The 21,178-nt window shown below is 43.4% G+C and overlaps 2 protein-coding genes across 2 annotated transcripts; both read left to right on the top strand.

Moving 5' to 3' along the window:
• The first annotated feature begins 681 nt into the window (after nt 1–681).
• On the top strand, nt 682–1,804 carry LOC118427314 (beta-1,4-galactosyltransferase 2-like). The gene has a single exon (XM_035837048.1). The coding sequence runs from the start codon at nt 810–812 to the stop codon at nt 1,695–1,697; it is 888 nt and encodes a 295-aa protein (XP_035692941.1). The 5' UTR covers nt 682–809; the 3' UTR covers nt 1,698–1,804.
• A 15,235-nt stretch (nt 1,805–17,039) lies between these two features.
• On the top strand, nt 17,040–20,103 carry LOC118427504 (helix-loop-helix protein 2-like). Its single transcript, XM_035837340.1, has 2 exons — nt 17,040–17,339; nt 18,655–20,103. The coding sequence occupies exon 2, from the start codon at nt 18,707–18,709 to the stop codon at nt 19,193–19,195; it is 489 nt and encodes a 162-aa protein (XP_035693233.1). The 5' UTR covers nt 17,040–17,339; nt 18,655–18,706; the 3' UTR covers nt 19,196–20,103.
• Nucleotides 20,104–21,178: the final 1,075 nt, after the last annotated feature.

Raw genomic sequence — 21,178 nt, 5'->3', positions numbered from 1 at the left:
GAATCACCATGGGCAATTGAGATAAGAGAAGAATGTTTGACTTCGACTATTATCTTAGAGAAATCAGCGTTTATGGGAATTTTGAAAGGGATAAGAAATACAGTGTCGAATTACGTATACATACGAAATACGGAAACCTTATATTCAGTGTCTCTGACGAAAGATAGTGTATGCTACCTGAAACGTCTGACCGTTTATAAAACTATATCCAGTTCCTTGAGTAACTGCTATTTGGCGTATCTTATATCCTGGATGTCTAACCTTCATCGACGTCGACGTAAATGACCGTTACGCTGACGTTACGCTTGCTGGTGACGTGTTACGGCTTGCAGGTTTTTATTCTGTTGTGTTGCTGGATTTTCTTTTGTATAAACCTGAACCTGCATGTAGATCGTGCTTCTGTTGTTCTTTATTGCCAATGACAACTTGGCAATAACTTCGTGTAATGCACCTCGGCATGCGGGCATGACCAAAAGTGGGCTACAATTTGTACAGCACAATATCGGGTACCTATACGTTATATGCAACGTATATATATATATATATATATACTCATACATATGTTGCTGTGTATACTGTGCCATTGCGTCTTATTCTGAATGCATTTAACTGTAAAGGTAACTTAATGACCGATTATCCAATCTTGTTCCAACAGTGAGAACCGATCGCCTGTTGTCAACTGACCAACCCTCGAGCTCTATGATCTAGAAGGCTTCAGTCAGTCAGTCAATCAATCAATCAATCAATCATATCGCCATATTACCACTATAACTACCCTGGGAACTAGACTAAAAGACAATTCTGGAAACATGCGGCAAATGAGATTGCGCCGGCTTATCTTACTGCAAGTCGCCTGCGCACTCGGCTTGACAGCGTACCTAAATTTGGTGAAGACGTCAGTTGAAAGAAAAACGTTACAGAAAGCAGTAAGAACTGATGGTAATGTCGGATTCGGAGGTAAATGGAGTCCCCCTGGAAGAAATCTGTCCAGCACCTCGGAGAAAGTCGCCATCTTGGTGCCATTCAGAGACAGAGAAGAACACCTGGATATATTCCTCCGCCACATGCACCCGTTTCTCCAACGCCAGGGGATTGATTACGTCATTTACGTCATAGAACAACATGGCGGCGAGCCCATGTTCTGCAAGGGCCTGCTTTACAACGTAGGGTACACAGAAGCGTTAAAAGACGACCCTACTTACGACTGCTTCATCTTACACGACGTCGATCTCCTGCCAGAAGACGACAGAAATCTGTACACTTGTAGTAAGTCCCCATTGCACTTGTCAGTGGCTATCGACAAATTCGACTATAACTTGCCTTACACGGATCTGTTTGGCGGAGTATCGGCCATAACTAAGTCCCACTACCGACTGCTGAACGGTTACTCCAACTTGTTCTGTGGGTGGGGAGGGGAAGATGATGACATGTCCCTCCGACTGAAAAGACACATGTTGGAGATATCTCGTCCGGAAAAAGACGTCGCCAGGTACAAGATGCTTCCTCACAACCACACGAAGGAGAATCCGCAAAGGTACATTCTCTTAAGACATTGGCTAGCCAGGGCCATGACAGACGGACTAAAAAGTTTACACACAGCTGGCTATAATGTAACTTCAACATCACACAGAGAACTGTACACCCACATCTTAGTAAACATCAGTAAGAGAGGAGGCGAAGTTTATCATCCGTGGTAAGGAAATTTCAGCTTACAGGATACATACAGATGTTACACGTGACTAATATATCCTAACTTGCATTTGGCTACCCCAATTGATTGTTTGGTCCTTGGTTTCATCAATTTCATTTATTTCCTTATTTGAAATAAACCACAGTACTTGATAGGATGTGAATCCAGGCCGCGGGACATAAAAAAAGTACAAGAATAGAAAGCCCGGCATTTTGGTCTATTACAGGATGCCTGTTTCTGTATTTATGTTTTTTTTTTTCTTCATTTGGCCCGTCCGCTACGGCGGTTACTTTCAAAGATCTGAAAACCACGTAATTTAATCGGTGTATCTAAGCAGGACAGATATTTTTAGAACAATCCCCCATTTTTCGCTATTTTAGAAAATTCTTATTTTGAACATGGTTATTTACTGATCTTGCAAAAATGTCAATCATTTTTATGGCAAAGCCGCGTTCGCTTTATAATTGTGCATAATTGTAGCTCTCGACAGATGGCGCTACGACCCTACTCCTGCACGGATAAAAGTATGATCACGACAGGAATGCATGCCGATCGTCTTCTTCGCTCTTTATCAATGACGGTTCACATCGTTCAGATTAAAGGAATTAACCCCTTTAAGTGACGATTGTCCGTTCTCTATTTGTTAGCTTATAGCTCCTTGCTCTTCCAACATGTAAGCGTATGTACGTGCGTGCGCCACTACACTGATGCCAGGCGCCTCCTTGCGTCGATTGCTAACAGTGCACATTTTGTTACCTTGCGGTTTAAAAGCTTTGTTTCCCGCTTTACTATGGTACCAAGTAAATCATCTTTACTGATTCTGTCTATATAAGTATCAGTTATATTTAACGAAGTCTAGTGGTATGTTCCGACCGTGCCGTTTCATTAATTCTTCTGTAGAAAAAAAAATCTTAATTATGTTTTTCTTCAAATGCAGCAAACGTCGACGAATGACGTCACATGTGGGTTATACTAGTTTTAACAGTTTGAGTAGTCATTGTTCCTTGTTTCTAATGCTGTTACTTCAATGAAAAATGGTATTGTTTTCGGTTGTGTGTTCGCTTATCTTGGTGTATTAACATATTGTAGAGTGACAGGATGTGAGGCGGAAGATGGTGTATCCGGAGACTGGCAGGATGGGAAGATTGGCTTGGCCGGAGCCTAAACTTGGTCATGTAGGCTAGCAGGAGAATGTACAGACAGATTTAGCGAGAGATTAACGTGTAAATGGATGTATGTATTATTCATTTGAGTTTTGAAGACCACCGCTTCTCGGAAAGCCGCACGTGAACACTAGCGTGTCCACTTCAGATGGACGCCGGATGATCTCGGCAGGGAACATCCCCAATCTGTCCTGACTCAGTAGGTTGTAAAGATGAGTCAACGGGAAGGAATCATCTCCTTCTGTCTTATAAATAGATAACGTCCGTCGTTAGTGACACTTTGCTCTCAGATGCTAAGCACGCAGCAACGCTTCGCAATTTGTTCTGCACCCTAATCCCACCCGACCCTAATATCTGTTAGTCAATCCATTGTATTGCCTTCTTTCTTTGTCATAGTTGTTTGCGACAATAATGATCTTAGTAAAAATCGTATGTGTTCATGAATGAACTGTTTGTAGATGAAACGTCTGTTGTACGTACTAATGTAATGTGTAAAAGAGCTTTAGGATAGTATTGTACTGACATACTCTTTGTATAGATAGATATCTCTGTGTCCGGGAGAACTTTTGTCTTGTGTGAAAATAAAACTCCCAGTGTTTGATGCCCCAAAGCTGCCTTTGTACATTATTGCATACTATAGGCTAGACTATGAGATACCCTAGGATTCAAAAATGATAATTAAAAAACAAACAATTCAACTCATTGTATCGAATCTTCAATTTCTTACTTATCCTATATTGTCGGAAGCAACATATATTCACAAGGATGTCGATGTCCTATTTAGCTATATGTGTGCACGTTGTTGTCTCAAATCTAATTGTAAAATTGTCGATATCAAGTTGAGCTATTGTGACTCTTATTGCCTCTTACAGACACAGGATGTTCGTAACGAAATTTGCTTAAAGGTTACGTGTGCGCGCGTGTGGAAATAGTTCACGTACTTTTGTGAAGAGTTAATCGGCGCCGCCGGGTGCATAGTATTGACAGCTCCCGACTAAACAGTGAGCAATGCCTCTCCTAAATCCGATTTTCGCAGCCAGATCTCCTTTTCTTCTGGGATATTGGCGTGGCACGAAAAGCAGTTATCAAATCTGTGTACCTTTAACGACAGAAAATGGTAATTATGAACGCTAACGAGCTAACGAAGTTACTTGCACGCGCCACACGCATAGCATTCAAACGATACTTCTCAAAACTGTATACGTATGGCAAGCAAAAAAAACGTACACGAAAAACAAGCCATGGTTGTTTCACAGGGTCGGTGAGAATGATTTTCCGTCAGCGGAAATTCATGACCACCGTTGATGCGTATGATTTCCCGTTTGACCCTATTTCATCTCAAAGCTGGTGGTCAGTCCGCCATCGATTTTCCCGCCAAAGTCCGTCTGTTATCCTCCCTTTCCAAAAATTATCAACGATCGGCGTTCAAATAGCTGTCTCCAATTCATTACTTACACCTTCGTCGCCATTTTGTAAAGCCAACTTCTTTTTTTTTAGTTCAACTTTTTATCTTGTTTGTGTATATACAATTTGCATCCGGAAATTGGCGCGTGACTTGCGTGTGCTCCGAAGGACCGATTAGTGATGGCCCCATTGTGCCTCCTTCCCTTCCCCTGCTGTTCAGCTTTTCTCCGCCTCATCAGCGTCCAGCCGCGGTAATGTGGCCCGATCGGCCGGCAAATGACGAGTCCTGGGGGAGGGGGGCGCGTGTTGATCTGCCAAATGAACAGATCGTTTGGGTGCGGACGAGCAGGTGCAATGAGGACTGTTACCGAACATCGTCATGCCGCTCTCCCCGACCCGGTATTTAGAAGGATCAGCCACTGGATCACTCAAAGTGTGGCGAAATACCAAAGGTATCGGACCAAGAAGTTGGCGTGTGAGCTTTTGTTTCCGGAAGTTTTATGGTGTGGCATTTTCTAAAGAAAGGAACACTTAACTGAGATACGATCTAAAGAGATCTATAACTAGCACTTTCTCACCCGAATCCCATAAGCTATATCATACATCTCATCTACGTGTACATGTTGCCAAATTATTTTGGTTCTTGTGAATCAAAAGAGATAATGGGGAAATAGAATAAAAAAGATTGTGGTGAACAACATTTCGTATTACAGTTGGTGATCGATATGAAATTCCTCCTAAAGTCAAATTAATCCCTTGAAAATGCTTTAAAAAGGTAAAATCACCGAAACGCAAATCAGAAAGTTTGAGGAAGGTACCGATATCTTGTCTCTATGTGTGTTTGTGTGTGACAGAATTGACCATTCAACATTGGTAGTGTGCATGGTTATTTTTACTCATGTCCTATCGGTTACTCGAAATGCGCACATCGATATACTAAGCCCGAATCGATGACAACGGGATTTTGTACGGCTTTGCACAGCGTGAGGCATGATTCTCATTCTATAAATATCTAACATATTAACAACAGATTATCGGGTAGAGAAAAAGATGGCAAATAAGTAATGGAAAAATGTTAAAACTTCGAAAAAGTACCATTGACACTACAATGCGTTGGAACGATGTATCTAGGATTTAGCCCAAATTCACGAAAAGTAAAATAAATATATGTACACAAATCATGTAGATTTCTTTTACTCATGTTGCTACGAATACAGAGTAATGGCCGCCATGTTTACTTTGTAAAAAGGTTGTGTTGTCTTCAAGAATATGACCCAACTCTTGTATTCTGAAACTTTTCAACTCCCGTTGTCTGACGGGGATGCAAATCGGCTCCAACTGTCAGTTCGGCTGCGGCGCAACCCCAATCACCCCTCCCTCAAGAGAGTAGCCGTCTGCTCTCTCGCACTGTACAGTCTGCTTCACCTGTCAATCAAAGGTATCTCTTGTCGCAAGAAGTACTCTCCACATCTCTCTTGACATTTAGATGCGTTTTATGCGTCAATTTTCATTTAGGGGAACGTTACGTGATATTTTGAGAAAACTCTTGACACGAGGTTTAGGCGACGGCGGTCAGATACCAGGTGCTGACTGAAAATTAGCCTTCGAGAAAACTTACTGAGCGACTGAAATGCCTTCCCTGGTTTTCAGTTATAGCCTCATAAACTTATCGCCTTTTTTCCCAAATAACATTGCTACAAATAGCGCGCAATCTTTCTCATAAACTTTTTCTGGTCTAGCTGTTGTCGAAAAGCTGATTGTATCTTGATAGGCTGTTCTTGGCGAAGTGCAAGCTTGTATCTCTTCCATTTAGGCATTACTTCCAGTCTTCATAATCTCCTTCCTTAAGACTTAAGTGCTTGTAGTACAGATGGTCAAAATGGACGGACTAAATCACCAAAACTGAGCCAAAACGTTTTTTCGTTCACACCATATTGTCAGTCAGACGACATCGACAGGACAAACTTCCTGTGGCGCGCCAAGGGGTCACGTGACGTGACAGGTGCCCCCTCACAGTGACAGGTGCAACGACCTCTCCACAGCCCGCCAGCTTGTCCGCCGACCCCGGGGCTCTTGGAGAAGATTGAATCCTAACCCCTTCTATGGCCCGTAATTGCTTTGGACAATACCCTTGACTATGTTACCCACTGTTTCATGACAAGGGCTTCTTTTCAAGCCTCTAAAAGGTAATAAGGTTTATTGAGGGAAGGACAAAAAGGAACAACTCAATGCGGTAGCGGCGTAAGAGATTTGAGCATTGTTCGCGCTCAAATCGGCACGTGCCGTCGCGTGCAGGGGGATAATTTCGCGCGCTCAACGAGGAAGGGGACCGTACAGACGAGTATACGGCACCGCTGAGGGAAAAGTGACGTGATTTATCGGTGTCAAGAGGCGGTGTTAGAGGTTAATGTCGTGCTTTGTGTGAATCCCTATCGCCAAGCCGCGGTTTCTACCGCACGAAGCTACAGTGTAGATAGCGTGTGTAAACACAAGCAACTTGAGGTTAAAAGTGCCGTACTGTGGAGAGATGGGAATTACTGCACGGCAGACTTACATCTATAACGGCACCAAAGTCACCTTAGTGAATGGTAAGTCAGGGATGCCAGGCATAAAGAGACACCTTTCACGGCTCTTTACGGATCTTTCACGGCCTTTCTCGTTTATCTACAGATCTAGAAGAGCATTACACACAAGAAAGTATAACAATGAAAAATGTTTGCACTGATGTCTACGCAAATGCGCACAATCGTGTAAATGCGACGAGGCCGATTCGTCCAATTGTCTCAATAGAAAATAATGACAGCCCATTGTGTTGTATTTTAAGCCTCTCTAAACTCTCATCTGTGCCCTACATACAAATGATAGAAAACCAGCAATTTTCAACACATCTGCACAATAGAAAAGAGAGTAAATGATACATTTTTCAAAGCGACGCAGTGACAAATGACCCCTGTGTCAAAATGGTGGACAAAATGACCCCCTGTTTCCCTCCCCAATCATTTCTAATATCCTGAGGTCAGTTGGGCCAAGTTTGGACACAGTATATACAGTGGGAAAAGCGCACCATACGGCGCAGTAAAGTTCCCTCCATATTGGACGTTAGCAGACCTCCCATTTCTACCGTTTTATGGGCAGTTTTCTTCATTTGAGAGGGTTCGATTGCTTCCGGGGAGGCTAACGTGTATGGATCGCCCTCCTCGCGCGAGGGCTAGGCGGGGTAGGCTCATTTTTGCCGGGTCACTTGGGTCGAATGGGGCATATGGACAGGGCGATTGAGATTGATTCTCGCGGGTGTTCAGTATCACCGGTGTTAAATCGTCTGGGAACAGCGGGTTCCTATTGACGCATGGAACCCCTTTCTTCGTACGTGCCAAACTCATCTCCCCAAACTCTATAGGCATAGTCTTTCCCTTCACATTAAACACGTACTCTACTGCTGTAGTACACAGCTTGTAGGTGGCACCTCTGGCCGAGGTGTGGCGCTCGCTAGCGGAGTTTGCCGACAGATGGCGAGGGGCCGCGAAACCCCCCGAGCCTGATGCCGCTCTTGACTCCTCACTGCCGTTACCAAGGACAGAACACAGCGGTTAGTCAGGCATAGGCAGATCGAGAGAGGACAGAGTTCGGATTAGAGACTCAAGTGTCCACTTCAACAAATCTACTCCTTATGTTTACCATGCGATTTCATGCATTTGTTTGTCCAGAATTTTAAAAGGGGGGTCTTTCTAGTGCAAGTCAAACTCTTTCAAAATGTTATGCGCTCTTCCTTTACTTAGATTGATTTGCCCATCACAACCAATGTTGACTACTGATACTTCCCAACCACAGTAAGCAGTGTCACATATTTGTCCTTGATCAATATTTCAACGTTCCATAAAGTTAAATGCTCGTCCAAATCCATCCACCCGGATTAAAAACCTAAAAAGGGAAGAACATATAACTTGTACAATCCTATATATATTTGACCTCTACTAATCAGGTCCACAACAGTATCTGTAAATCGGCTCCGACTGTCAGTTCTAAAGAGATCATATTTATCAGCAGCTGCTGTCAAACTAGTACGAACTGTCTGACGGCCTTTCATAGAATGTGTATTAAATATACTGTAACGTCTTTTGAGACATAACGACGTGACAAGACATCCTTAAGGTTATCGATGAGACGTCTTGGATATGTCGCGCGCCTTGTTATTCTCGTTAGCAAAGTGCGAATCGTCACTTCGGGTATCGGATTATTTGGTGAAGTCTACCCTGTATCCGGAGGTGGAAGACAAAATGTGTTGCAGACGATCAAGTATTATCTAACAGTACACTATGTACTTCTGATAAAAAAATAGAACAATACTATTATCACAATATGTGAAATATCCATAATCATTTGTAACTTTTAAGAAATACGTGTACTATCGGTATTTCATAGGTAAAAAACTTGAGTGTCTAATTCTTGTTGAAAACAGCCTACGATGTTGTGCACGTATAGTCTCCACCCGACTTCAGGTCGCTTGAAAACCGTAGAAATTGAACAAATAGAGGAGTAAGCCGGCCAGAGGAGTATAGCCGGCTAGGGAACAGAGTGCGACCTGTACCATTGCCTGCTATACTCCTCTGGCCGGCTTACTCCTCTATTTTGTTTCCATTTCTGCGGTTTAACAGCGACCCGGCGTCTGGTAGAGACTATTGTGCACGCGGGATCGTCAAGCAGATACTAGGGTTGACGACCGCAATGTTTCTCTATCTGCATGTCCTTCAAAGCCACGTTTAGCTGGCATATAATCCTAAAAAGTAGAATATCAAACAAACAAATAGACTATGACCTCCCTCCCAATCTGCTGTAAGATTGCTTCAGTCCAGCGCTGCCAGTCCCTTCGGCATTGAACCAGGTGTTCAGAACCAAGGCCGGCGACTGGGCATATTTCTACTGATCATCATGTCTGATGTGCTTGTGAGCTGCCCACACAGGGAAGGAATGGCTTCATTGTAAAGAACTACATTTTGATAAGTTTTCAAACGTCCTTGTCCTGTAATATTCGTCTTTTATATTTGTCTACAGATGCACTAGTATGTACACCAGTACCAAATATCGCATTCTATATGACAATAGTCGTTTCTTTTGAACATTTTACACCAGAATCAATCTCATGAAATGGACTACATCGACCCTGAACAGTCATATTGTGTTAATTAAGCCCGTAAAACTGCCAAGGTCATTGTCTAATCACGACAATAATCCACTGGAAAAGTTTAACTTTCATCGTCATGCTGTGCGCGGTGTGAAAACTTTATAACTGACCGCCAGATAAAACAACGTTAATAGTTCACGCTCCCTGAGTCTACTACCGTTGACCCTAATGATAAAGAACCGTCTGGCTCTACCGCTCTCCAACCATAGTAAAAGAGAAAAAAATAGTCTGACCGGCCAAAATTGCAACGCGTCGTCTGCTACAGGGAATTGGCTCCCTCGCCATCTGGCAGGGCCCCTACAGACACATCTTTCACTGCTCTGTCCAGACGGGCAGATAGCGAGGTACGGCCGGCCGAACACTCACCGCCGCCGAAGTAAACTTTAACAAGAGATCTATCTATGTTCTACACCAGCCTAGGACTCCAGGCATCTTACGGAGTCGTAAAACAACAATAGATCCTATACTTCTCAACAGAAGGGGACGTCCCCACCATCACTGCCATTCTAGTCTCCAACGACACAAACGACGGGTCCATATGCGGAAACAATGGATTCCCCGTCATAGGGCGTAGCAGGAGCCTTTGTGTCGGGAGAGATTTAGTACTTTGCCATTGTTTTTAGCGGTAGGAGGTGTCGTTGTGTGGCGAATTGGCCACCATACAGGCCTTTCTGGGGCGATGGCTATAGTCAGTTTTCTTGTCCATACGCCCATATGGTTCTGCCCTTTATCGCCTGGCCACAATAAAGAAAATGGTACTAGAGTGTAATCTTCAAGTGCACTTTAAGAACAAAAGGTGACACGCGGTGGTTTACGAGATCTTTACAAAATATTAAGAACTAGTTTTTATGAAGACTTGAGGAAAGAACCAAAGACTTAATGAACTGAAGACATTTCTGCTCCATCGTAAACTGACTTGCATTGATAATAACATTATCTTAATGTAAGAAATTATCGCACTAGTGCACGTGTTACATGTTTGCCTTAATAGTTGAACCGTTAGGAGCATACAAATGTGCAGAAACTATAAGTTTGGTCATTACAAAGTACGATTAATGTAGTGATGCGTAATAAAACTGGGACCAGTTCACGTTTGGCATATAATATACGCGCATTAGGATCATTAAACAAATTGTACCAACTCTTCGACAAGAAATATATCCCCGCATCTACATATATGGGCCATTTGCATCCTACACAGTATGTCGGCCCAATTTCTTTATTGAGGATAGTTTTTTGGGTGCCGCTTCAATTTACAGGCCCCACTAACGAATTACACCCAGAGTCCCAGTCCGTCTGTTGTGTAGAATGAATAACTGGCGGGCAATGGAGCGATGTTAGATCTCAGGGGGCAAAACACTTCACTTCACTTTCCCCTGCACCGCCCCAATAGCCCACAATAGGCCCGTTATTCGCGACCTTTTCTGATGGTAATGCCCACGTGTTGTGTGCCCCCGCCAACAAATTGGAAGGTCACGTGTGGCCATTGTGTCGCCTTCCGCCCTATACATCATCATCATTATACCGTTATTAGTTTTATTAACTACGCCAGAAGGCATTATCCAAGTCGTGCCTTGAGCCGGTAATGTCGTTTGGCTTGCGTCAAATGTGAAAAGGGGATGTGAGATGGCCGAGGGAAGACACGGTATCCCTGCCGCACCTGGAGCCCGGACAACAAAGAGAGGATAGAACATCGCTGCGTCCTTATATTTTCGTTACACAAAACTTCCTTGACCCCTTGACGTAAGGATCTACATACAGAAATGATGAACGTGTATTCTATGACCTAACAATACCAAACTGGTCTTGCGGGACTTCATACATGCAGAAAACATCAAGTTAGCTGAGACTGAGAAATGAAATCTGTACCGGCCAGGAGATGCTAAAAATGTTTCGTAAATGCGGATATAAGATATGTAATTGTGTGTTTCCTTCTTAATGTTTATTCATCATAAGTCTTAGCAGGACCAATTTGTCGAGATAACCTCTGCGCTTTGACAGTTGAAAAGTTGACATTATGATTGGCCGGGCAGAGGGCAACCACTGACACTGGTAGTTAGTTATTTAATGTCAAATCAAAGTCGCATTCAAACAGAGAAATCTACAATCAACAACAACGATAGTTTATCTGCGTACTAGAGGACATTAAGGGGTTTCGGTGCTTTCCGATAAAGCTACAATTTGGCAACTACCATTAGTACGAACGGACGATGACTAGCCATTATAGTAGTTTCATATTACTGTAGTTTCTCCCGTTGGCTCGTTAAATCAACGCATCATTAACTTATTGATCCTGTTTTGCGGTAAATGACAGATGGCCATCAAGATATTTTATATTTAAAAGTCAAAGTCTTCAATGGGTAAACCACAAAACGGATGAAAAATATTATTGACATTTTTTTCGATAGGAAGACGAATCTATCTAAAAGGGGACGAACTAAAACGCGTATCTCTTTCCCTAAACCATTTGATATCATTGCGTGTATACATTGTATGGTACTCTATATCTTTGTAACCATGTGAAATACACATATAACGCTGTGCTTTTTTATGTTTTTAGGAACTACCTCAATGTCGTTTCTTGTGTGATGAAAAACTATGTTGTCCTGGCAGACTTTAAGAAGAATATATCATAGCCTTTATCGCACAATAATTAGACTCCAGCGTTGCATAGATTTCTTTCCCCGCTTATTAGATATCACTGCATCCTCACAATGCTACATTCGATTAATCGCTGGGAGATGTATTGATAGACTTTATCATCTGCATTTAAACCAACATGCGTGAGAACTTGTGACTATGTGCCTTTTTTGCAGTGTGCGTATGCTTGAGTTAAGAAAAATGCCAATCCTTTGAAAATGGATACGTTTGAGCATCAGTCAGCTTAGCTCAGAATGACAACAAAACAAAAGCAATACAATGTTCTTACCTGCGCGGCTCAAGTATGAGAAGTATAACAAAATGGCAAAAACGCCGGAGGATCTCTCTGAGAAGAAAATCCTTGTTTGTGAGACCTGGAGTCATTAGGCCGCGGAGTTAAACCCGGTAAAGTGGCAGCTAATCCGCCGGAAAGGGCAACAGTAAATGTCAGAACCATTTCAGACGACACCGAGAGTTCCGTTGCTATGGTAACGGCAAGGGAACTGTGTCTATGAAACGTGACACTGAGTATGCGGATACCCACTGCGTTGATATTCTTTGTAATGATTCCCTGGAAACGCACCTGGAGGGATCATTGGTATTTGGGACAGTTAAAAGCCGAAGGGAAAATGTTGCCTAGCTGTCAAACTTGTCATCCGGGGCTTTCATGACAGACAGTTGGGGGCCATATTTCAAATCCCCTGTGGGAAAAACACGTTGTATCTTTAACACAGAATCGATGTATCTTACATTCAACAAGCAAACAAAATTGTAAATCACAGGGGAAAAAATCTTACGGCTTAAATGCAAGTTACTTGCAAATTCTTGCCCGAAGGCTAAAGCGGCAACAGGTAGTAGTAATAGTATACAAACAATGCAAGATAGCAATAGTGACAAGTGAAACAAGGGAGTTTTCTAATTGTTATTGGTACGGAATACAATCTAAATCATAAAGCAAAAGAAAAGAATGATTCCAATCGATGATGTTGTTGGATATACATGTATATCAAACTGAAGCTGAGTATACTTTCTACTTCTTTCCCACACATTTTTTTTTTCATTTGGCATGCTTTCTACGTGTGCTCCTTTTAGATAACAATACGTTCATGTCGACAAAGTTTGTCAAAGAGAATTCTTCTTTCTCCGTTGATTTTACGTGCAATATTTCATTTCGTTCCGAGAGGAAAGAATGTTTTATAGAAAGGGTTACAACGCTAACATTAAGGGTTGAAACTAGTTCGGGAAGAAAATATGACTTTTTTCTTTCATTTTGATTCACAGTCTACTCGCGTGGCTCTATTCCCCTGGCACTCGTCCCAACTCCACACAAACTACTACGCTTTGTCTTACTTGTAGACGGGCTTTCCAAAATTATATTTCCTTTCGTTATCTTTATAAACGATACCTAGGGATGCATGTACTTTGGACGTCTCTTTTCATTTTCTAGTACGGCACTCACTAATTGGACCCACGATGACAAGAAAGACCAGGCGGTCTTGTATGAAATATTATTTTTCCTTTTATAGAATTATACTTTAGGGGGTCAGCTAGTTAGAAGACCGGACAGGGAACGGACTGGCCGTCGGACAATACGAGAGCAGACAGGCTTTTCAATTGCGGCTAATTACCGCGGCGTTGGGCCGTCCCCCCGTGGATTGTTGAGCGGGACCTGCGGCTGACCCGCCGCCGAGGATGGACACGCGTCCCCTGACCCGCAATGACAGGCTGTCAGGACTGACGACATGTTTATTTTCGGTCACGATAATATATAGACCAGGCTTTGCTCCTGTTCTTCGTCAACTACCTCTTTATCGAAGTGTCGCAGAAAGAGTGCTTGACGCGAAGTGAGTGCTTGTTACATGGGGGAAAGAGTGCATCATATGCACGCGTGCGACAAGCAGAAAACAGATTGAAAGAGAGAGTTTAGAAGCTATTGTCCCGCCCTTTCCTGCCACAAAATGTGAAAAATGAGCTCTCTGGAAAATAAATCTGCGTCCACCGACAGGAAAATGAAATTTACGGAATTTAACGAATTTTCCATTATTTCGGAGGCTACTTTTAACTGAGGGATATCGATCCAGCGATGTTATGCAGCCGCGGCCAACGCACCATTCATAAGAAATAACCCGTAACCAGTGTTCAAAATAAATCTTCCAGTTCGTCCTAACATCCGTCTCCCGGTGTCCCCATATTTCATCATTCCCCTCCAATTTTCCTACATCAGAGAAGCTACTTCCTACGGATAGTACTTTGTTCTTTTCTGGTTTAATTTCCGATGTGCGCTGGGGGAGCAGACGGTTCTCGTGCGGGCAGATATTGTGCCGTATTATCTCACTTCGCGCTGCGCGAAATGAACAGATGGCGGGGACAACCTATTGCCCTCCTACGCCGCCGGTCGACGGCACTCGTCAAAAGGGTTTCGTACTGATGAAACTCTCCGATACACACCCCGCTCGCAAACTGTTTTCTATTTTGTCTCGGCGTCTGCGAATGATGAAAGGCGAGGGGAGTTGCTTGCCAATTAATCGCCATCGCAGAGTAAGACGTACGCTGAAAGATTTAATATGTATTGCTTGCCGACAAAGGAGCCACAAATTACGCTAGCTTCAGGCCCTAAGCCTTGTTGCAGTGCCAGTATTGTATAAACCAAAATATTATGTTACAAGCCTTGCTGCACTCTTTTAGATTGAATGAGAAATCTTCCTTCGGGACACTACATCAAACTTTCTGTCATGAATTTCCAAGACCGCTAGTTAATAATCTTTCCGCTTTCTTTGAATTCACAAATGGCAAAATCAGCTCTTAAAAAAAGACAAAATATCTTCTCTATGTGTCTGAAGGTTTCTAACAAATTGATATATTCCTTCATCAAGTCCACATTTCTAGCACAGTTAGTAATATTCATCGTTATAGATAAACCCCGGTATAGGCGATTTCTAATTCATTTTGACACAGAGCTTTAACGTTTCTTACATGGACCTGTAAGTTGATGGCCAAATAAACCATTCTAATATAAAATATCATCGACTTGAAATATGATAAACATCAAACGTCTTAGAATGATTACATACTATTTTTGAAGCTAAGAATAACATCTGTGTGGTGATATTTGCTCAGTCGATCTCCGTCAATAGTAAATTCAAAATGTGATGAACTCAACAATTCAACATCAATTCCCGAAAGGATATGTTTCGAATTCAACTCTGCAAAAGTCACACACATTATTCAAACTTTCCTCTCAATAAGAGGAAACACTGTTCTCTGTGTAAAAATGAACATTCAATACTTGCTTTTACATGAAACATTCTGTTATGACGCTTTGTTATAGATGTACGACTAGATTATGAGGAACATGAATGTATAACATCTTGTCACCAAAGATCACAGAATAGAATGTAGTACCGTGTGCACACGGAAAAGTTATTTTAAAAAAAGAAATTTTGCTTGTATTTTTCAAGCTTTTTATTTACATTTTGGAATATCTTTAAAACCATTTGTTCCACTGTGTATTTCCTAGAATTGTCAACATCCCGACCGTACAGGAAACAATATGCCACCAAACTTCGCACTCCAAAAACCAAACACATGGAATAAGCGTATTGGGAATTTTACCATTGTAATTCTATCCCAAGAACAGTTGTCTCGCGGGACCTCGCGTTATGCCGTTGAGTGTGCCACCCAACCCTCTTCAGTTTCAAAATATGTGTTCGCTATCGCCATTCAATTTACCGGCCGTATAACAGAATTTAGCTCCCCATTGTTGATTGGAGGCTCCTTTGGCTTCCTAATCTCGCCTTCGATTAGTGGATTTTTAGCGAGAAACCCGTTTGACTCGATTTTTTGTCAACGGATCGAATTTCTTTGGGTTTTGGTGAGTCACTAGGGAGGACTGCCTCCCGGCACTTTCACCGGGGATTACCCTACAATGGCCACGTGCCGTGTGTAAACACAGACGTCATCTACGCGCGCCTTATGTAAACACAAACACGCAGTGCCCCTCTACCACCCAAATGAGTAGATAACGTTTCCGTATGTTGTCAAGAGAGAAGTGGATAGCACTTATCCATACAAGAGGAAATGCGAGAGTATGCATTTTTTTTTCAAACTGAGCTCTAGTACAATTATGGCCTCACATCTGTCACTGTAACCCTGGATCAATCTTTTAAGAGGGTGGAAAATATTCAGAATCAGCGCGATCATTTCTACCGTCGCTCTGGTGCCGATATCGCTCTGGCCAGCCCGCCAGAAAATGATGACAAATTTCTCTCACAAGCTGGAATGAAAGCGATATATCTCAGCCTCGTCGTAGCATTGCTGCTGTAATGATTTTAGTTTTATATCTATTTGTGCTGCAAAATCTACCACTTTTGCTTGTTGTAGAGAGTGTGTGGAGTATAGAGTCCTGATTTTATCCTCCTGTAAGTCTAACAGACCCCGGTATCTCCCACGAGAGACATAAATCACCGGAAGGATAATTACTCGGTAGCCCCGGTGTGTAGTTGGCTGTTATAATGTATTAATCCCCACAACCAGGGAGAAGCGAAGATAGGCTTGTACATACGGACCTCACTTTGTCCCGGTCCGGGAACCAGCATACGAGTCGTGCCGGGCTGTGCATTCTGTCGCCAGGTTTAGCGCCAATTTCGGTTCTCGGTTGACCAGAAGTCGTGTCATTTCTGTTGTATTGTTCAATTTGAAGGAAAATGGCGAGAAGGGATGAATTCTGAGGAAAATGCTGTTTATAAGAGCAATTTTACATATTAAAAACTGAACAAAGATTCCATGTAGTAACCCTTGCTATGACCGAATGCCTGTTCCCGGGCCGACGTTCTCCCCTTGGGGCCCGGCAGCAGGGCGAATTAAAATGGTTGAAGGACGATTTGCTCGTGTGCCGCCAGCCAATCAGAGCGCACCGTGACTAGCTGGCGCCCTCTTTCCCCTCCTCCTCCACCCCGCGCATCGCGATATGAGAGAAGTTGTGAACACAAACAATTAGTGTCCTCCCCGCCTTTTGTTCTAGACCTGTTCATAAAGGCCGGAGTAGCTGCCAGAGGTCCAGTCATTTCCAGTGAGGACCTCTCCGAAGAAGGTCGGCCTGTCAACAACAGGGAGAGGGGGAGAGAGAGGGTCTCAGCACACGGTTATAACCTACTACGTACAACCTTCTCCATTCGATCAACCGGCCTGGCATCGGTTTACCGCGACCCAAGCTGGATATATTGGTCCTACCTACGACTGAGGTTTCTACCTCGCCGTATTCACGGTAAGCGGATTTCCTTAATTTCCTCGATCGTTTTTGAAAACCCAGGCGTTTTAAGCCCATGTTGTATAAGAAGCTTGCGATAATTTTCTCAACAAAGTCGGGGATTTTGTCTGTAGTCGGCTTTGCGTGCATGTAGCATGCAATATAACGTGTCTATGTTCAGTGCAATATTAACTGTAATATGAGAGAGAAATGAACCTATCTGTTGTATGGGACATTTTGTGTTAAAGCTGGCATAAAAAGGATCACATCCTGCATATACGGACGGCTATAAACCAGCATGTCTCATTTTCACTAACAGCAATTTATCTGAACACTCAGTCAACCTTACCCCGCAAAATGACACCACCGTGTACCACAGAGGACGTTCAGGACAAAGTCGAAATTTGTCACGCCTCAATACTACAGTAAAGATAGCGTAGATGAGAACGTATGGCTACAGATATTCCTCCTCCTGGCTATAAACCAAGGTGTGCCACACTGTTATATTTTGTCGTAAGGCCACTGGATATAAACTATAAAACATCGCTTCAGACATGTCCGAGGGTCAGGCCTGTCTATGCTGTATCATCGATTGCCACCCCGGGCGGACTTGCTAACGGTGGCCTTTCTACTTCCGAGGGAGTGAAATAAGTTTCGATTTCCAGTCTACAGGGGAACTCAAGACGAAATCGACAGGCAGCCCTTGTTGAAAGAACGTGTAATTTGTGGGGAAATGTCGGGGTAACCCTGTGTCCGCGTTCTGGAGGGGATGTCAGATGGTAGTGTATAAGTGCTGGCCCTTTAATTATTGATGGCCGGTTTGGAAAGCGATCGTGATAAACGAGAGACGTCTTCGTCTTCTTATCGTGGAAAAGTTGGCCTCACGACTGTTTCTTTTCTCACTTTCACCTGTTAATGTTTGGATTTGTGGAACTGTTGTGTGATGGTAAGCAGGCGCGTGTTTTTTGACACTGCAAAATACGCAGCGTACAAGGAGAGTATGCTCGTGCAACACTCTCGGCACGTGTTCGGCAAGCAATCCCAGTCTGTTTTTGAGATGTTTATTCAGAAGAAATTCAATCTCAGTGCTCCCAATCAGAGGGGCACGTAGAACTACAGCTCTACTTGCCCTACAGCTGTTGAAATTTGAGAAGTAAATCAATTTAGGATTGTAATAACGTCGCGAATATTTGTCAGGGGTATTCCCCACTGAATGGTCTGGCTGTGTTTTGATTTTCACTCTCGCCTATTGTTCTTGGTACTGTCTCTGTTGTAGTGAGCTCTCCAGAGGATACATTAGCATTGACAGGTGTTGTTTGTGGTGTGTTTCCAGGGTGAACCAGGTGCATGGGACACTAGGAGAGCTGTACGTCCCAACCGTCCCGATGTTGGATACTCTACAGCGCACGTCCACGCAACCCCAGCCGCCGGGGATGGTGGTGACAGGCGAGACGACCATCGCACAGGGCTCCCCGAGAAGCTGTGGCTCCACCAGCCCGACCTCGAGCTGCAGTTCGGTCGACGCCGTGCACAAGTCGTTCGACGTGACGGATTTGAACGGCTCGTCGTTCCCCGTCAGACCCAGGGAAGAGTCGGCGAGGGAAGCGGAGGACACCGCCGCCAGGAGAAACAAGGACCCGTCTCTACAGGGCTTGAGCCGAGAGGAGCGGCGGCGGCGGCGGAGAGCGACCGCCAAGTACCGCACGGCGCATGCCACGAGAGAGCGCATCAGAGTCGAAGCCTTCAACGTCGCCTTTGCCGAGCTCCGAAAACTTCTCCCCACCCTTCCCCCGGACAAGAAACTCTCCAAGATCGAAATCCTCCGGCTAGCTATTTGTTATATATCCTACCTCAACCATGTATTGGACGTGTGAGAGAGTGAAGGTACAAAAGTGTATAGAAAGACTTGCCAAGCCCCAGACTGCGCTGTGCGTAGGAAGGAAAAACTAAAGGCGAGCCCAACTGTCTCCAAATATCAAGCCAAACCACCAGACCTCCGTAAGTTGCCAATGATGAGTACGGCTATTTTTATGAGTGAGATACTGAGGGACACATTCTCTGTAAATATATAATATATTTATTCTGTGTCCGTAACTTAAAGTAATGACAACGATAGACTCTGTAATATATATGATAAATTCCTGGGTAGAGGCGCCAAGGTTCCATACTTAAATTATGCTTACAATCATATGTTTGCAAGTATATTTTGAAACTTAGCAAAAATGTAGTCAAGTTCCCAAAGAGATGCCCAGACACGCATTGACTGCGTCGCGTTTACATTAGAAAAATATTCGTCTGTTTTGAAATGTGTTGTTGTTAAAGCATGTGACAATGAAGAAACAAACAAGAATTGCTCCGACGACAATGATTGTTGACTATGTTTAACGATTAGCAATTTAGTCGTGTTTCTAGGCGTAGAGAGTATGTTTTCAGTTGACTGCTCTGCTAGCTTATACTATAGAAGACAATTTTCTTGAAAGAAAAGTCTAGGACAACCAAATGCCATATCTCTCCACAGTGGTAGCCTTGATCTACAGACTGCTAAAGCTTCACTGTACAAATTGAAAATGATAGAAAGTATGCTGTACAGTTAAGCCGCGTCGTAACGTTGTGTCGAGGCTATAGGTGCGAGTGGAGCCAAAGAATTGAAGCTTTATATATCATTCAATGTTGTCGTGATATTTATTGTGGAATGTGTTGTTCTATGTGAAATCGCAATACTTTTTTGACATGATCAGATGATATTATTATTAATAAAATTCTGACGAAAACGAAGAACATACACTGAGTCAGACTACATTCATTAAAAGCTACATATATATATATATAGTATATGTCAGAACTGTATGTTAATATGTCTATTTTATGTTTTGGTAGCATTTTTTAGATGTAAGGCGTCCGACTGGTACTCGGTAATCCCAGTTTAACTGCAGAGACGGTGACGATAGAAGCGTAGTTTACCCAATTTTCTGCGGGGCTTGACGTTGTTTCACCCGCGCGCGGCCCGGTCACCCTTCGGTCACGTCCCCAGCACACTCCACCAAACCCTCCCCGCTCTCGTGCCCAGCACCGCAATCAGTTCACTCGTATCATCACACTAACGCTGTTACCGATATTGCACCGTTGTGCCTGTTTTTCCAAATCCTATAAATCTACAGAAATTGTGCAGTAATTAAAAACCAAAGGCGAAACGTGCAACAAGGTCCTTTTATCGACTGTTTCTGGCCGGCAGAGTAGCGCAGCCGGCCGACTGCACCAGTCAAATCAATAGGTACCACCTCAAAACGTTGATCAATCTAACTGTGCACATAGATATATGCCCCAGTTATAAAGAGAAATGTCTCAAACTGTCCGTCCGTCCTGACACGGGATGTCAGACCGGTACCCTTCACATGGAGGACGATACACCACGGTTTCCCTCAACCTCATCAGATATCACCTTGTGGTTATGAAGAGGGGGAGGGGGGTTAGCTTATGTCGGAAATGCCATCGGGATACGTGACTTTTAGGCGACAGATTGCGCTGGGAGTGGTTTTGCCTAGTGGGGCTCGCATACATGTCAGCTTAATGCATGTAATAGCCTACGGGCCTCGTAATAGCTGGTAAATCTATACAAAGGAAGACGTACTAGCCCCCTCTTCCTGCAGCGAATTAATTTGCTTATATTCCCTCCCATTTTCCGTTCTTACTACAGTCTCCGATTTCCTCCCCTTTATAGATTGATCTGCGAGATATTCTGGGTAAAATGAAGCGCCAGGTTGTACGGCTTTATGGAAACCAATACACTAGCGAGATGGATATCTGAGTGTATCACTCTGCCATCTGCCCCCAGCGAGCCAAATTATAACGAAATGTGC

The sequence above is a fragment of the Branchiostoma floridae genome, chromosome 1, assembly GCF_000003815.2.
Source record: "Branchiostoma floridae strain S238N-H82 chromosome 1, Bfl_VNyyK, whole genome shotgun sequence".
In the NCBI taxonomy this organism is placed as follows: domain Eukaryota; kingdom Metazoa; phylum Chordata; class Leptocardii; order Amphioxiformes; family Branchiostomatidae; genus Branchiostoma; species Branchiostoma floridae.
The sequence above is the reverse complement of the archived record's forward strand: the minus strand, read 5'-3'. Positions and strand labels throughout refer to the sequence as shown.